Source organism: Hirundo rustica, chromosome 7 (genome assembly GCF_015227805.2).
Source record: "Hirundo rustica isolate bHirRus1 chromosome 7, bHirRus1.pri.v3, whole genome shotgun sequence".
NCBI classification, from domain to species: Eukaryota; Metazoa; Chordata; class Aves; order Passeriformes; family Hirundinidae; genus Hirundo; species Hirundo rustica.
This window is the reverse complement of record NC_053456.1, coordinates 30,673,376-30,691,981: the sequence shown is the minus strand read 5'-3', so window position 1 is coordinate 30,691,981 and position 18,606 is coordinate 30,673,376. Positions and strand designations below refer to the sequence as shown.

General features: G+C 38.1%; 1 protein-coding gene across 7 annotated transcripts in view; it reads left to right on the top strand.

The window, feature by feature from the left end:
- The window catches only part of PMS1 (PMS1 homolog 1, mismatch repair system component), a 43,749-nt gene extending 25,191 nt beyond the window's left edge, over positions 1–18,558 (top strand). For all 7 annotated transcript variants that reach the window (XM_040070339.2, XM_040070335.2, XM_040070334.1 and 4 more), the window contains exons 8-13: positions 783–926; positions 2,146–3,041; positions 7,033–7,488; positions 8,018–8,148; positions 16,314–16,474; positions 18,137–18,558. In XM_040070339.2, coding sequence (XP_039926273.1) covers positions 783–926; positions 2,146–3,041; positions 7,033–7,488; positions 8,018–8,148; positions 16,314–16,474; positions 18,137–18,328 — 1,980 coding nt within the window. In that variant the 3' untranslated portion in view covers positions 18,329–18,558. The remainder of the gene's footprint in view (positions 1–782; positions 927–2,145; positions 3,042–7,032; positions 7,489–8,017; positions 8,149–16,313; positions 16,475–18,136) is intronic.
- Positions 18,559–18,606: the final 48 nt, after the last annotated feature.

The following is an 18,606-nucleotide window of genomic DNA, read 5'->3' as shown; positions in this document are numbered from 1 at the left end:
AATTCTTCTGTAAAAAAGTTTTGATCTTGTCCACTTCCAACTGTGAGCTTATCAAGCAAACACCCATGCTTTCCCTTTAAATTTGTGTATGCATTGGGTAGAAATGAAAGTGATAGTGCAGCAGCATTGGCTACAGCTAGGCATTGTGTAGGCAGAATTTGATACTCTTGGGTTTCTCTCACTACTGAACCTTGCAGCACTTCACTTGGAGCAGTCTTGCTGTCCTAATCCTTGTCATTGCCAGGGGAGAAAATGCTGCTCATGCCAAAGGGTTCCTGTGGGTTTTAAAGTGGACACAACAGTCGTTTTCAATTGGCAGGCAAAGCTTTGTAGATGTAAACCCTGAACTTATGTTGGTAGGTTAAATGCTGAGTAAGGGTAATCCATCTCCATGCATTATTTGATGTGCCTGGCTCTTCTAGGAGTTCAGAGCTTAGCTTGAATCCCATGACAGAGATGGTTCCTTAACGAGAGCAGAGAAGCCTGGATTCAAGATGGGATTCAGCATACAAAGTAAAAATACAGTGCCCTGCATGGAAAATAGGCTGTATATCACTTTTACCTCCATGCTATGAAGGTAAATGCCATAGAAACTGTCAGGAACTGCTCTTTTGGTGATTATTCTGGCATGCACGTATATGAGGACCTTTTAAGTCTTTCTTTAACTTGAAAAACTGCCAAAACTAGCAAACCAGTTATGCTTTTATGTCAGATTTTGTTTCTGTGCATTTTTGTCTATTTTATTGCCTTTACTGACGTCTCTTTATTAAATCAATCTCTAGTTAATTCGACAATATTACAGTCAGGTGACACAAAAGGACTGCACTCGTTTATATCCAGTTTTCTTTTTGAGTATTACTGTACCTGCCTCTGCTGTGGATGTGAATGTAACACCTGATAAAACACAAGTGTTGCTGCATTATAAGGTAATTAAGGTTTTACTCTGCTTTTTAGTTGTCCGTCTATATATAAGCATAACAAGGGCCTTGGGACTACCAGAATGTTCAAACATAAACACTGTCACTGGGTTTTGGGGGCTTTTTTTAGTTACATGACAGCTTGCCTTTGTCAGAGCACTGTTTTGATCAAAAAGTACTGAACAGGCTGACTGGGGGATTCTTCAAAATTAGTTTCCCTGTTCATTTAAAGGATTTTGATGCTGTCAGATAGATGTATGTACCACTTTGGTTTCAAATGGCTTTACAGTGAGAGAAACGAAGTGGAATTGCTATGTGGCCGTATATAAATCTAATGCTTAACTTCATCTTTAAACCAAGTAATCACTATTTAAACACCACCATTAAGGTGCGGGAGGGCAGGAGGGGAGTTGATTTCTCATCAAAGGACTATTTTGTCATTATGTGTATAGATTATTGATGGCATCAATTAAGTGCCACAGAAGTTAGAAAGGTTGCATTGGTGGTTATTAATGTGCTTATTCGAAGTGAACATAGGTAATCACACCAGCATGTTAATCCTCTTCTTCTCAAAAACCTTTTGTATTTGTCTGTGTTACTCTGTAAATGTACTGCCTTTTAAGGGTCACTTGTATGAAAATTAATATAACATTTTTACATTTGATCTAGTTTTCCTTTGGTGTTAGAAAAAGGGTTGCAGTTTGTTTTCTCTCTCTCTCTCTTTTTTTTTTTTTTTTTTTTTTAATTTCTATTTTTTAGGGGTTTGGGTTTTTTATCTTGCTCATTTCCATCACTTAGTGCAAAGCTGATTTGGAAACATGCACCATAAAAGCACCAACACAAGCACATTCACATGAAGTTGTATGTTGCTGGTGCACCTGTTTTGGCTGAAAATTTCTAACTCCATATTAGGTAGGAATAACTTTATCTGGTACTGGTTTAAGAAGTCAAAACCCTGTTATAAAGAAAGTATTTAATTGGTTTTTTGATATCAGAGTAAACTAGTGGAGCAGAATACACAAATGTATTTGAGGCTGAAAGCATCCACTTCAGAGTCTTTTGGAATGTGTGAACAACTGAAATGCAATAATATGCCCACATTTGTCTAAAAATTATTCCAAATAAGAACACTTTGCATATTGTTCCGTATTCTTGGTATCTGGCAGTTACATTTTCAGGTGCACTTGTGCGTGTATATTTTCTTCCTTTTTTTTTTTTTTTTTCCCAGGAATCTGTCTTACTTGCAGTTGAAAATGTGTTGAAATCATTGTATGGGCCACTACCTGCTGCAGTCCCTGGTGAAAGTAATAAAACAGATGTTACCTCAGAAGACATGTTTGTTCATAGAACAGACCAAGCAGATGTGGCTGTTAATGAAATGGGACCATCTGGAAATGATGAGCTGCATGCTCATACTTCATTCCTTTCACTCAGCAGCGATGTGCAAAACTGTCAAGCAGGAAAAAACGCTGAGATCTGCTTAAATCATCAGACATTTAGTGGTGATAATGTACACAGTCGCCTGGACAAAAGAGAAGTTTCTAAGAGTGATGCATTTCCAGACAGTTCCTTAAATTTATTGCGTGAGGAGGAGCAGAATGGACAGAATATGGCTGATATTGAAAGTAAGAGTGTTCCTGTGGACTCCGAGTCTAAAAAAGCCAATGAGCATCTTTTGAGTTCTGATAATATTGACAAAATAGATAAAAATGAGGAAACCTTAGTCCCTAAGGACTTACCTGAAATCTCTGCTGATAGTTGGAGTATGGGAAATGCATTTAAAGATAGTCTGGGAGACAAGCTGGAACCTGTTAAGATCTTGATTCCTGAAGTTGGAGAGACAACTAATAAGCAAAATGAATATACTGGCGAAAAAAGCGGTGATCCACAAAGCTCAAATCAAAGCATAAAGAAAAAAAATGTGATAAGTGAAAAATTTGGACAGGTGACAGCTTATGACTTAATTAATAGCAGAATAATAAAGAAACCTAAGTCTGCGTTTGAATTTTTCACACATGAATGTCGTCCAAAATTGATAAATGATAATCCAAAGACCAGCATGAATGACATCCTGCTGACAGTTAAAGAGCAGTGGAAGAATTTGAGTGAAGAGGAAAAACAGAAGTAAGTTCAGGCTGTGTCTTGCTTCTGAATCTGGAAGCTACCGAAGAGTCACTCATAATGAATTTAAAAAGTTGTAACGTTCCAGTTCTTTATGAAAAAAATAGATAACGATTTTTGACTTCTCAAGATCAGAATCAGTATTTTGGGTTGTGTTTTGCTGTGTGCAGTTGTGCACTGCAGATTGGAATTACTCATTTTGCCACTGTGCTGTGCAGCAGTTAGATTGGGGACAGCAGTAGTTAGGGACAGTTCTGCTGAACAGTTATTTAAGATAACAGGTAAGAAGGTGACTTGAAATCCTACAAACTTCTAAGGGCAGCCTTTATCACTCCCAATGCACTGTCGTTGAAAACCAGCATGGCGATGGATGAGGCACTGTAGAGTTCTTAGAGGTTTTTCAACTTTTATTACTATAAAGTGAGAATTCTCTTTTAGGAACTTTGGTACTCGAACACTGGGTAAATTCATTCTTCTAAATTCTGTTTGTATCCCAACCTAGGCTACCTCAGAATTTTATTTGCAAAACTCAATCAAATGACACAAGGAATTACTTTTTCCCCCAAACAGCTATTCTAGTGCTGGTTCAGAGACTGTAGCACAATCTAAATTTTAATCTGTTTCAGACAAGACCAAGTCTCTTCCTGGGTTGCTGCCTCAATAGCTAAATTCCGTATTATTCTAAAATGAATTGTCACTGAGTTTTTGAAATCCATCTGCAAGAAAGGGAAATATTTTAATGAGACATCTGCATTGTTCTGAATGTCAGCCATGTCAGAATTTAGCGTGACCTTTTCACCTAGCTTCTGGTTTACGTAATTTAAAGTTTACCATGCAATCAGCGTGCCGTGGTTACAAACCCATACACGTGAGAAAGTGTTTTGTCCATCTCTGCATAAGCAGAAATATTAATGTTATAGTAGAAATCCACTCCAATTATATTCACGCTTTTAATGAAATGAAACAAAAGGTTCTCCCAGCTGTTTCAGAAAATTTTAATTTGCTCTGCTTTAGCTTTTGAGATTTCATGGCTGCTTTCCTGGCCCAACTGTTATGTTAAAGAGTGTGCCTACAGATTAACTTTGCATTAGTTCAGGAAGGTGACCTCTTTGGCAATCAAGTTTTCCTTATATGTAGGATTGATTGCAGTATGTTATAGACAGTGTATATATTTTTTTCCTTATATTTAGGATTGAATCCCATGGTTGTTGAAGGATATGAAGAATTCACCACTAGTTGTATCTATAGGTACCAGTTTTGGTTTACCTTTCCACACTTACGATCTTTAAATTGCCTCAGAGAGTAGCAAATGGGAATTGAAACACAGATATATAAAATAGAAACACAGACAACTTTCCCTGCAGAGCAGCAATCCAGAAGGACTTGTGGCAGAGAACGTAAGTCTTGCCTCCAGGTACTCTGGATAAATTGGGCCACCTAGAGGTAACAACAAATGTAAATACATCAGGGCAGCCGAGTACCACAGCTCTACTTCATGCATCCTTGCTGGCACAACCCCACAATTCCTGGGCTCCGGTCCTCCATCCTTCTGTGATAAAGTCCTGCCTTGTGCAATGGGTGTGCGTGGTTTCAGCATCTCTGTTTTTCTCTGTGGCCCCTCCATCGGGTCTAAATTAATTTAAATCCCTTTTGGGAGTACTGCAAGCACCAGATGTCTCGTAGTGACCGGGATGGCCTTTTCAAAACAAGCCAGCATTTATTACACAACCGGAATGTCAAATGTTACGGTCTTTAGGTTATAGTAGAGGAGGAAAGCTCCGTGCATGTCCATGCTGGCAGCATCACATATCCCCCTGCTTTGCAAAGGATTTCATTCCTTGTGCTCACTCGGCTCTTATTTAATACAGCTTGCATGTGTTTCTGGCCTTAGTGTTTCCTGCGTGTCAGGCTCAGGTAGGAGCGGGAGAAATCCCTCCAAGTGCCATAACAGTGGCAGGAGTAGTTACCCTGAAGGTGTAGGAAAGGTTCAAAGCTACACACGTTATCATGGGACTAACAAATCACCTTGTCAGCACGCTGCAGTAAATCTTCATGAGTAGATTTGTACCTTGGGAGAAACGTTTTTTCAGGTAGCATGGTATTTGCTGTCAGAGTTTGCAAATAAAATACAAATACTCAAATTCAGATTATTTGTCTTACAAGGGCTGAGAGACGTATATTGAAAGGGGTTTTTTAGTATGCTGGTTATTTTGTTTGGGTTTATGTTTCAAGGGGGACAGAATCTATCATGGGTCCATTTTTCTAGTTAAACCAAAGCTGCCTTTGAAACCAGTCTTCCACTCTCCACTTACATCCAGTTTTACAAATTTTTTTTTGCTTTAGGTTTTGTAGCGTCAGAAAAAGATCCTGAATTTGCAGTCTTATTTCACAAAACAGGGAAACGCTGTTCTTGTAGCACTTGTTGATTGTATGTTTCTCTGTGGAAGGGTTTTCAGAAGGGCAAAGATATTCCCCTACAGTTTGTAAATCTGCAGTTTTTCTTTGGTTCTGGGCAAATCACTGATATTGATGTGTATGAATTTGGAAGATGCTTACAATCAAGGTTTGTAAGACTAGATTTTTTTTTGTGGTAGCCTAAACTGACAGGCAACTTGGACTTTGTTTGGAAGTGCTTTCATTTTGGATTATCAGTGATAACTGAAGGCTCAGTTCTCTTACACTTAAGTATTTTTCTGCATTACACGTTAGGTCTATTCAAAACAAAGTATTTGTTGATCTGGTCAAAGCCGTAAATGAATTTAGGATTAAAAAAAAACTTCAAGTGATTTCATCCATTCATTTTAAAAGGAGCAGATGTTTTTTATCTTAATGTTTGCTCCATATTTTCTAGGACGTGATTTATTGCAAGAAACTATTTAAGCTGACTTTTTTAGTTAACTAAATATTGGTACCATATGTGAATGCTAGCACATCATAATTAATTGCAAATGGTGACCCTTTTGTTGACCTTAATTTTCCAGCGTGCATACACATAATTGAATCAAACTGTTCCAGCAAGTAGCAATAAATAAATATGACCAGCTAAAATACTTATTTCCAATACTAACATATGATGGTACTACCTTTTTTGGTTTTGTTTTAATTGAAGATTAGACTGGTTTGAATTACCTTGTAGAATTCAGAATATCGAATAAGGGCGAAAAGAAGGAGTTCAGCAAATCACACCCTCTACTTTCAGAAAAGTAAAATTCATATGCAGTAGACAAGCATAAACCTGGGACCTATAAAAGTTTAGTTATCTCCCTGACATTTATGAACTCATTAAGAATCCATTCATGTTGTAGAAGTTTAGTATGTAGTAATGTTTTAACCATTTAGACAGCATTTAGGAGTAGTTTTTTATTGACTGTTTTTGAAAAATGTCTAAGACTGATTATTACTTATAGAATTCTGTGATAATCATGCATATTCTGTATTTTTACACATTTTATGGCTAATTTTAGGCCATTTGAAATAAAATACGCTTTTATTAAGTAAGACCTGGGGCTTGGGAAATTATTCAAGCTCCAAAGTCCTGCCAGCCCCATGGCCTCCCCTGGAAGGCTGTAGAGCTCCAGAAGCTTAAATTACTTTGTGAATTGAGCTGGATGTGCCAGTGACAAAAAACTCCTTCCAAAACTCTGTATTTCATTGCAAATTAAACAAGGGACTGAGGTGAAAAAAACCTTGCTGTAGATCTTTATATGATGTACTCTATTCCTTACAGTAATAGGTCTTCCCCCTTACAGTAATTGAGGTTTTGCTGGCTGTCTTGATGAAGGAGTTTCCAGCTTTTGTGCAAGGTGTGATGTAAAAGAGGCACAGTCACCATCTCCATCGCAGTGAGCAGCATATTGATGTGGGTACTTGAATGGGCCATGGATGTGAACCTTGGCTGTTGAAACGGTTACCTTTCCTTCTGCTTTAGTGTGTTAAGGGTTGGGGTCTGGAGCTTTTTATCTGCTGATGCTACTGGTTTGTTTTCTCCTTTAAGTTACGAAATACAAGCAACTAAGGACCGGGAACGGTACAACAGAGAGGTCAAGAAAGCCAATGCACAGCCAATGCACCGAGCAGCAAAGGAGGCAGAAAAACACAAACCCAAACTAAAGAGTTCTGCATCAGACCAGCAGAAGCTTGACAAGATATTTCATGACCAGATTGAAAAGAAGGGGAAACTGGAACAGCCTGTGAAAATTGTGACGGTGCCCTTTTCTCTGAGTTCCTGTAGACGTCACCTTCAGAGACAAGAGAGAAATGTTTCAGATGAACACGCGCTCTTCCTGATCCGCCGTCAGAGTTTTCCTGATGTCTGGATACTTGCTACTGAAAAAAATGTAAAGCTGCTGAATCCATACAGATTGGAAGAGGCCCTGCTATGTAAGAGATTATTGGTGAACCATAAGCTTCCAGTAGAGAAACTGGACAATCCAGTTGTCTTAACAGACAGGTACAGTACTGCTGAACAAAAATATGTGTGTAACTTGAAACACCATTTGATAATTATTTTCAGTAAACTCTGGCAAGGCCTTGTTTACTAATGCAGTGCTTACTTGTGCACTCATCTGTTAGAACAGATTTTTGGGTTTTATATGTTCATCTGAAGTAATGAGAACACTTGGTCTTAGTCTAGTTGAAATAAGTATGATTTTTGACCAGTTTAATTGGTTGTGCAGCAAATACAAATTTCCTCCCCCAGAAGAAAATTAGCCGCTCCACATTTTCACAGCTTCACTGTAGCTGACTTTCCCTCAAGAATTAGGAAATGGCCGATAGAATTATTATTACTGTATGCCTAAGTTCAGTCCCTCACTAAGATAAGTGAATAGTTCTCATTTTGTTTCTTTAAACAAATTGCTTTTCCAAAATACTTTTAAAAATCTTGATCACTCCTATCACTTGCTGCCTTTTTCTGTGGTTTTTGCACACTTGTAAATTTTCACATAAGGCATGTTGGTTTTTAACACTTTTTTTTCCAGTCTTATTGGTGGATCTCAGTATATGGCTGCTCTTCATAAAATGCAGAAGAATTACCAGAGTTTCCATGGATCAGGTTATTTGTCAGATCCAAGGCTTGTAGCAAATGGATTCCAGATAAAAGTGACAGAAGGTATGATGGTTTTAAAATCTATTAGTTGCATTGGAGCATGTTTCCTATGATTTAATGATTTAAATTGTTATTAATGTCGATCATGTTATTCTTTATCACCTTGTCTTTTAAAGCCGTAGGATTCTGCTTTCCCTGACATTGAGATTTTATTTCTTGGCAAAGAATGTAATCTTCCACACATAACATTGAGTAATGGAAACCGATGACTGAATAGAGAACTTTTAATAATATTTCAAAGAATGCTCTGAAATCCATGTTTCCTCACTTCCTTCTTCTTTTCTCAAAATGCTCAATGTCCATATCCTTAATTGCTGTTCTGACGTAATTTAGATTAAGCTAAGAATTCCTTAGCCCAGGCACCTTCTGCAAGTATGTGCTTTAGCTGACTGCTCTTGTACTGCTGAGCAGTTGAGGAGGTCCAGTAAGGAGCTGGATCCTGGTTAATGTCATGCTTTCCCATTAAAATTGTAACCCAGAGCCCAAGGGGGCCAGCAAAGAGATGGTCAAAGGATCACCACACCTTTTCTCAGAGTTTGATCTGAGCATATTTTGAAGGAGTTTACTTTTCTGTATTTTAGTATACTCTGTTGATCACAGAATAAATGCATTTCATATAAGATTCTTTTACTTTATCAAGAGAGCTCAAATGTTTTGACATCTTTTGGAAGAACAATTTCTAGGGATGTGTTGGAAGCACAGGGGTGATCCAGTGTTGGTTCTGCACATCATGAATCTATAGCAGAATTCTAAGAAAAGCAAACGTCTTTGGGGGTAGCACCTAGCTGACAGCTCAGGGAAAAGATTGGCCATAAGAGCTGTTAGAAATGCTATAGCTTCATGTGTTACAGATCCCCACATATGTACAGTGATGACAGATGTACTGTAACATATGGGATCTTTTAAGGGTAGGTACAAAAAAGGGATGTAGACCAACTCTTTCACTTAGAAGCTGGATCCTGTGAAGAACAGAGCCGGAGCTGTTTTCCTTACTAAGTCATGCACAGTAAAAACAAGGCAGCTTCTTTCTGACTGGCTAGATCTCTACATAAATACCAACACCTTAGTGGAAGAGGTGTTGGTATTCATCATGATAATAATCATGGAGTGAATGATTAGGAAACTAAAGCATGTCCTGTAAGAGGCAGCTCTTACATGGTTTGTTCAGGCAAGCAAATCAAAAGCTGAGGAGGTATAAGATATGTCCCTAGTCAAATATTGAAAGGGGGATTGTGGCTTAGTTTTGCTCACCAGCTTTTTTTTACCTCCTGATATTCTAAGTTTGCTCAAAATCTAGTTAATGTAAACTAGACATGAATAAATTGAATGTGAAAATCTGAGGACAATTCATTTTTCATTGGGTGAAGAGTTTAATTTCTTGTTTATTTCTAGGCAACAAAACAGAGTTGTTGACCAATCTTGTAGCACTGCAGATGTTTCATGGTTTAACCCAGCCAGCAGCTCAGCCCCACACAGCCACTCATTTATTCCCCACTCAGCAGGATGGGGAAGAGAATTGGAAGGGTAAAAGTGGGAAGACTTGTGGGTTGGGATATAAAGACAGTTTAACAGGTGAAGCAAAAGTTGTGTACAGAAGTGAAACAAAAAAAAAGGAATTAATTTGCTGCTTCCCTTGGGCAGGCAGGTGTTCAGCTATCCCCAGAAAAGCTGGGCTCCATCCCATGTAGCGGTGATTTGGGAGGACAAACATCATCACAGCATCCCACTTGATTCTCATTCCCCCAGCTCTGTGAGCTCGATGCCACGTGGTGTGGAATGTCCCTTTGGTCAGCTGCCCAGCTGTGTCCCCTCCCAGCTCCTTGTGCACCCCCCCAGCCTCCTCACTGGTGGGGGGAGTGAGGAGCAGAAAGGGCCTTGATGCTGTGTAAGCTCTGCTCAGCTGCAACAAAAACTGCCCTGTGTTACCAACACTGTTTCCTGCACAAATCCAAAACAGCCCCATACTACCTACTGTGAGCAAAATTTGCTGTCTTGGCCAAAACCAAATGGGAAACCACTTTTAAGACAGCTTGGTTCGTTTAAGAGCAGCATTGTACCACTGTAGTAGCAAAAGACTTGATGCACTAACTGAGAAGTAGTCTTCCGAACCTGTATTCCTAAGATGTAAATTTCGGCAAATCAAATCTCAAGGAAACTGTTCTTATTTGGTTTACAGTTAGTGAAAGTGCTTTGTATGCACTGTGGAGGTTGATGAACCGTAAGAATAGCCCAGTACAGACTGGGAATCTAATTCAGTTCTTTGTCCCACTCTTCTATTTTAACTACTTGAGTGAAAAGTTAGTAACATCTGAGCCTTGTCAGTCATGTTTATAAGCTTCTTCTGATGACATTATAGCCCTTACAGCCTCTTTTATTAAAAGAGCATACCACTGCAGATGAAGGTAGAAGTCTCAGCAAATAAATGGAATTTCTTTCAGCTTTTTTCCAACTGATCAAAGGATTTCTACTTAATCAGTTTCTCCTCTATTTCTTAAATTTGTCCCAAAAATACACTATCTTCTACAAATACTTATTAGAGTTGATTTTTAGACATGGGTATTAATTCTCAACATTCCTAATGAGGAATTTCACTATGAAGTGTAGGGTTAATTAATTCATAGGTTCTTGTCTAATCTTTACAGAAAGGGACCTGCATACCAGGAGTGATTTGTCCCACTTAGGCCTGAGTATTCTGTAGGATTTCTCAGCTCTGAAAGAACCAGTTTGTTTCATAAAACATCTGTCACAATCCTTATAGAAGCATTACTTTTTTTCACTGTCTTTATTCAGTGTCTGTTTCTGTGGGGTTTTTGAAATTCAAACGCATCCTGAAAGAGAAGCATTCTGATGTTTCTGAACTAGAATCTTCCTTCAGAAAAGTTTTGTTTCTTCAGGATATATTGTTAATTTTTTGAGCCAGAGGTTCCTATTTCTCATGGTGGATGATAAAGTCACAGCTTGCTGTGGAGAGGGCCTAGGATGGAAATGTGCTTGTTAACCCTTGGTAACTGGAGAGTTTCTCCTTAGCAGCATCCATAGGAGCACACCAGAACCCCATTCTCTGTGCACACGACCTTTGTAACTAATGTTTTCCTAACTTTTTGGATTAATTGGATCAGTCCTAGTATTTGCTGTTTCCCAACTGAGCTATCAACTCTTCCTCTCACATCCAGAAGTCTGTGCTTTCCTCTGGGACTTCAGCCCTGATATGGTCATAATAGATATTCCTTTCTGACTGCTGATTGATTTCCCATTAATAGATACTTATTAGCACTTATTAATATGCATGGCTTCCTTTTTCATCCTGAATGAAAAGTTTTATTTTCTGTAGTAAAAAGTTTACTTTTTCTGACAGAGACATCCTCATACATCACAAGCAAATTGGTTGATTGATTGATCTCTTAAGATGTGAATTTCAACGTGCAACTGGTATTTCTGGTAATTTCTTATTGCAAAATAACAAGCCTTTCTGTTGATCCATGCAAATAAGTCTGTGATGCCATCACTAGCTCTAAGATACAAGAGCAAAGGAAATTTAGCTGCTCCAATTGGACATTCAGCAGTTATAGTCATAGAAGAGGCTTTCCTTGACCCATGATGGTCTCTGCAGAGGACTGTGAGTCTAGTAGGTTGCAGTGATTATTTGTTTAACTCTCTACAGATATTCTTCCACAAAAGGAGAAGAACCCAGAGTATTGCTGCCCATTACCATATATTAAATCTACTCATAATACTCAGATACTAATTTGGAACACTGGACCTCTTGCCTTTGGTATTGTGCACCTCACTAGGACAGTTTCCTAGATAATTTAAATTTAAATATAGGACCATGGATTTATTCCTTATTTTCTTGTGGTGTTGGGGTGTTCTACTGACTGCTTATGTATTAAAAAAACCCCCGAGCAACTGCCTTAATTTGGAAGGTGACCAGTGATTCCTGCCTTGCATTAGGCTTGCATCTCAACTGATCTTTTCTAAAAATGCTTCTTTGCAGTTCAGAATTTTTTCCTTCTGGCAACTCGTGGCACAGAGGGGCTTTTTATGAATATTTTCATTATGGTTTCTTGCTTGAAAAACAACTCTCCTATGAAATATTAATTTTTCCTTAATTGGATGACAGGTTAGGGACAGTGTCATTCATAGGATTAAAACTGAGTCATTCATTAATCTTGCATTAATCTTGGGATTAATACTCAGAAATTGAATCTTAATCCATTGCAGTGCTTGGAATTCATAGAAATAAAACTCTGTTCTTTAATGGCCAATACATTTTAGCTAATGGGGTGGTTCTGAGCTTTACTTACTCTCATAATTTACCAGGAGTTTTTCTCACAAGCCTTGCTCTTAACCCCACTGCGCCATGTGGCACTAGATACACTACTCCTAGTAGGTTTTTCAAAGGTCTAATTAGCTGATATTTTCCTGACAAGAACTCAGTTCCACATGGAGTTTTTTTCTTGTTCTGCCATTTTGGTGGGAAAACTGCTTAAACATCTGCATTTTCCCAAATGCCCCTTTGGATGTTAATTTTTGCAAGAGTGTGGGAGTTGGAGGCCTTACTTGCCTATTGTTTCATTTGAGGCTAAGTCTGCCTTTTGAATATGATCTTGCTAGAAGACAGAAAGATAATCTACCTGTGCTCTTTTCAGAGACTCTGTATGACTGCAGCCAAAGTTTCTAGGTATCCTAGATTTTGGAAGTGCCCCATCTGCTTCATGTTTTTGGTAGGCTAAGATCTTTGTATTGTCTCCCTGTTTCTCTTCGTATTGATTGCTCATCAGTCTAAGGAGTTTTCAACTAGATTTTTCTCTGGATAGCTCACAGTGAAAAACATGTTGTGAAATAGCCAAGAAAACACTTCTTGCTGTCAGCGTGTCAGTTAGGCAAAATCAATGGTTTCTTTGTGGAATGTGCCAGTTGTTGTAATTTGCAAAGCTGTGACGCTGAGCTCCAGTCTGTCTTCCACTGCCCTCCCACCCCCTCATGTTCTGGCCTTACTGAGGCTTCAAGTGATGCTACCTTTGGGAGAGCAGTCTGTTTGCTTTTACTTAATAAAGCAAATTACTTAATACTCGGTGTTCTGGGACCTGCCAGGCATTTGTTTGCTCACAGTGACCCCTATGTGCAGGGAACATTTCAAGAAGTAAGATGGATTACTTTCTGTCCAGTTCTTCTTAAGATGTGTTTATTATATGTGCCTTCACTGCACATCTGTCTGTTTGCCTTTGGGAAAGGCCTAGAGAGAGATGGGAATTCTTGGCTGGAGAGGAGCTGAGACCAAGGAACACTCCTTAGCTGGTATTGTATCAGTGCTGGGTCTTGGGGCACGCTCCAAGGCAGGCTTGTAGGGTAGAACTGTCTGCCTCATGTAGTCAGCATGAGTGTGTACAAAGAATGTGCTTATAAGGCTTCAAAGAGCAGTAGTAGGTAAATAACCCATTGTTCTTGGTGATGCAAACTGCCTCAGCTCTTGTAACCCGCCAGTGGAAAACCATGCTGCAGTTTAATGTCAGTTTGATTTTGACCACAGACTGGGAGATGGACACTGTTGTAGTGTCACCTAATCTGGGTGGCAGCTGGAAGGGAACAGTTTTTCCTGGCCATCAAGGAGGAATTAGCCAAAGATGATTGTAAATGCTTTGTTTGGAAGGAGAAAGGGGAAATTTGTAACAATGAGAAATCCACATTTTGACTCGTTTGAAAGCTAGTTTATCTGTTCATGGAAATAATTTTCCTTGGAAGTTGCGAAGGATTTCAGAGAAACTACCATGGCAACTGTTTGAGGACTGCTGTTTGAATACTCAAAGATCTTAATATATATTTTGTCAAAAATTTACAAGTACACTGAGGCTTGGACATCTGCTTATATCATCAAGTGTTGCCAATATCAGAGTTTCTGCAGAGACTTGCAGATAAATACTTGTTAATCAGCACGCAACTGGGCTACTTTGCAGTTTAAAGAATGTTAGCAGAAAAAGAGAATGGCGTACAAAGAGAAATACCAATGAAATAAACCTCCCTTAGCCAGGGTTTGTACTGTTTGTTCTTACATTAAACTCTCTCAAGCTCACTTTGACTTTCAGAAGAAGGAGCAAAATGGTGAAGTCGAATCTGGCTGTCAAAATTTGCAGATGGAACAATGGCTGTTGGTGAAGCTGGAGAGTGTATGAGGAAATGTTTTGCGAATCCAGAACCTCACTGTTTCAAAATTTTAAAAGGAAGCACAGGAAATAGAAGTTTTTAAACTGAGTATCTAAATATTTGAAACTTTTAAAAAATTGTGTGCTGTCTTTGGTAGCAAATAGAGGGGTAATTATTGAAACGGACTAAGTTCTAATTTTAGAGAGAAATCAGCATAATCAAATGGTCTGGAATAGTTCCTCAAATCTAATCTGTAATTAAATTAAAAATAGAACAAAAATTAAGAGAAAAGAGCTGAAGGAGATTTTAAAGAGAGACTTTATCTTTTCCTCCTGTCCCTTACTGACAGGCTTGCCTATGGGGAAATATTAACAAAGTACATCATCTTTCCTCACCTTTATATCTGGCAGACTTTCATATAATTTAACATTTTGCTTTAAGCTGAATTGGAACATGGGTTTACAGTATTATATAAAAATATGTCTCTGCTTGCTGGCGATTAGGGAAAGGCAGCTTGAAAAGGAGAACAAAGACAAGGCTGGGTGGAAAATTAAATAAAGTTTCAGTAAAGCAGTGTTTAATGCATAGCTGGAAAGAGGTAATGTGATTTTTGGGGGAGGAGGGATTGAGGGGCCGTTCCCTGTATAAAATTTCCACTGGTCAAAGTATCTCATGCCATGGAGCTTAAAAAGGCCCAAGAACATTATTTACCCGGTGACACACCCATATTTGGGAAAAGTTTCAACCTACCCAGTTATCCTGTTCATTTGTGCTCTTATTTAATGACTGTCAAATAAAGAGTGCCTGGACATGGATAATTCATCTTCATTCTAACAGCTAATGAAAGCTGTTGTTTTGCTGACTTATGTTCCATACATATTTTCTCTCACTTCTGAAATACTTCATGTTATTGTTTGGATTAGGAACAGGAATTATCCCTTGTGACAGTTTGTTAGTGTAATCTACCTTGGAGCAATCTATTTGTGTCCAGCTCTTCTGGCTTTACAAAAACCATTTGTGACTTGAGCTGAAAGTAATTTATCCTACCTGGAGGCATTACACGAGAGTGGATTTATTTTCATTAGTAATTCAGTTTTTCTGTGCTATCTGTGTCAGAGTTTGTACCTTTTAGACTTGTAGTGAAGGAAAAGGAAAGGTAGCTGTGCATGTTGGGCTGAGGTTTCTGTGCACCCAGCATGAATGAGAGGATAGTCTGAAGGACTGAATGAGAATATGTGACCACCAGAGAACTTCTGACCACCAGCCAATTTACTTCTGACTGGGACTGGAAAAAAGGTTGTGGTGCAGGAACAACTTCAATCATTGTTTTTACATTCACATGCAATGTGAATAAGAAGGGAAATCATATAGACATCAGTGCTTGAATATGAATGCTTTCTCTGTTAGAAAGGCTGTTGAATTTTTTATTCATCTTTCCTACTCAGTCTTACCTGCTCCAGCAGTGATACCATATGAATGATAATAGGAAGTCAGTCACAGAGCCTCTAGTTTTATGGGTTTGAGTTTTTCCTCAGATGGTAGGAGAAAAAACTGCTTTTCCTTTCAGTAGAATCCAAATTTATGATGATAACATTTGAACTCTACAGATGTTTAAACCAGTTACATAGGAAATAGTGCCAACACTGTTTTAATTTTTTTCAAACTAACTTGTGTTTTATTGCTAGTTTGAATTTTAATTTTATGTATGTTTAATTCAAGTCATAGAAACTTTAATTAAAGCTGTGCTCAAGACTGGGAATGCTGCAAATGTTTTAAGTATTAAACAGTGCCAGCTAGGATTTGGATTAATGTAAGCTGAGACATTTGTGATGTGAATAAACACACATCATCATAATGAAACATTGTGCAAATAAATGCTTTTCATTCCAAGGGAGGAACAAAAAAGTTTCCTAATTGTATTGGACTAAAGTACTAAATGACTGTGCATCATTTCGATTTTCTGTGAATTGTTATAGAATAAAAATTGAAGCAGTGCATGAATTACTGTTTTGTTTTTGTATTTTCAGGTGTTTCGGCTACAGAAAGTCATCTGGAAATAGAAGGGATGGCAAATTGTCTGCCATATTATGGAATTTCTGATTTGAAAGAAATTCTGAATGCAGTAGTTAACAGAAATGCAAAGGAAGTGTATGAATGTAGGCCTCTCAAAGTGATAAATTACTTGGAGGTGAGACAGAAGCTCTCTTTTAGTACTAGCCAGCTAAACTTGCAATAATTCCTGAAACAGCTTAAAAATCTTTCTTCAGCTTTGTGTTTTAATTAATTTCATTGTGTTCTAAACAGAAGGTACTCTTGAAAAAGAGAGTATCATATCCTCTCTGAGTGTATTCCTTACCAAAATACTTCAATCAGATATACCCAAAAGTAGTTACCTGGTATGATATAACACATGCCAAAAAGCTGATTTTCGCCAAGTGTTTCCTGTGTAAGGCACTTTTCAGACTAGAAAGGCATTTCTCCATGATAGGATACAAAAGTGCCACAGAATGACAGTGACTCATGTTAATATTTTCTGTGCCAATAAAGAAATTGTCCATCCAGAGACAATAATGGCATGAAGTTTCAGATTTTCTAATACCAATTCTCTTCAAAAAGGTTACCAAAATATATGTAAAGTCTCTTCTTATTTAAGCCTTTATAACATGCCTTCCTGAATGGGGTTACTTCAGACTGGGACTTAGGCAGATATTTACACAGGTATGTGTTTTTACCTTTTAATCATTATTACACAAATCTTTGCCTGTCTTTTGGGATGGTAAGCTGCCTTTGCAGCAAGTGATTCTGTTAGTACTGCTGACCCACTCTCATGCACTAAGGAAAGAAGCTTAAAGAAGGGATAAGTTGGTGTTCAGGCAGGAATGGTTTGTAGAACACCCCAGACAGCTATAAAAGCTGTTTTGCAGAAATAAGCACTGAATTTTTTGACCATTCTGGGAGGTAAACACTGGAAATGCCTTTCACGTTCATGTTCAGAATCACAACTTTAATCATTCATTTCATGTTTGAGCAGGCAGCATGTCTGCAGCTTTTGCAGTCAGTGAATAGATGCAGAAGAAAGAGCAGGGTAATGGTTGAAGCAGCAGCCTTGCAGGGTATAAAACAGTCCACAGTGATCTTTTTCCCGCTTGGAGGAGTGGGAGAAAATCTCACACAAAGAAAATGAGATGATTTAGATTAAATCATTATGAATGATGCTCAGGTTTGTGCAGTGTGAAGGGAGGTCATGTGCCATATACATTTCTGTCTAGGCAACATGACTGAAGTACAGAAGTGAAGGCAGTGGTAGGAAGGCCCATCTTGGAGGAGGAAACAAAACTTTTTTTTGAAGTTCCTTAGTTCTTTGAGGGGGGTGCTTTATTAGTCGATTCTGCTTTCTAGTGTTAAGTGGATGCAATAGACCATAGTAAATACAAATTAATCTATGAAGTTTTGCTATAGTATTTTTCAAATTTTACTTACTGACTGCTTGAATTAATTTATAGTACTTCTGAAGTTTGTGGAGTGAAAGTGTCTTGTGAATTGGTAAACACGTACAGCCAATGCTGGTGGTAACAGGAAATAAGAAACACAAAGGATCTTGCAAAAGTAGGCTAAAAGAGTGCAAACAGAACCAGGGGGCTGTGTGTGCTTCCCTCCATTGTAGAAATGTCATTAACTGACCAGTAAGATATGTGTAAGTTATATTTAGATTTCTGAGATTTGGAATATTTAGCAGCAGAAAAGGATGACCTTTAAACAGTGAGTGCTTAATTTCTGCTTTCTGGTAGCTAATGAGCTAAATGGCTAATGTACTTTATTGTGGTTTTGGTTTTGTTTTTCCCTTCCACAGGGAGAAGCAGTACGTTTAGCTCGGCAGCTGCCCTTACATTTGTCAAAAGAAGATGTGCAAAACACAATTTACAGGATGAAGCAACAGCTTGGAAAGGAAAATAAAGGCTGCGTTCATGGTCGTCCTTTTTTTCATCACTTAACAGATATTCCAGAAGCTGACAAGCACAACTCCATGGAAATTATTCAGTAAATGGAACATTTTGTTTGGGTCATACTTCTCTTGCTTAATTTTGATCACTACTCTGTAATTTCAGTAGGTTTTGTGCAAAGCTTTTCTATAATGACTTTTCATTGTTACATGTTCACCTCCTAAAGACTTTATTTAAATAAAAATGCTACTTGAAAACTGGAAATAAATACTGTAGAGAAACAACTCACCACTATTTTTTTAAAAAGAATTTATTAAAGAAATGTTCTCAACTGGTTTCCTCCTTCTCTTACTGCTGCAGGTTTAAGAAATACCAGTAT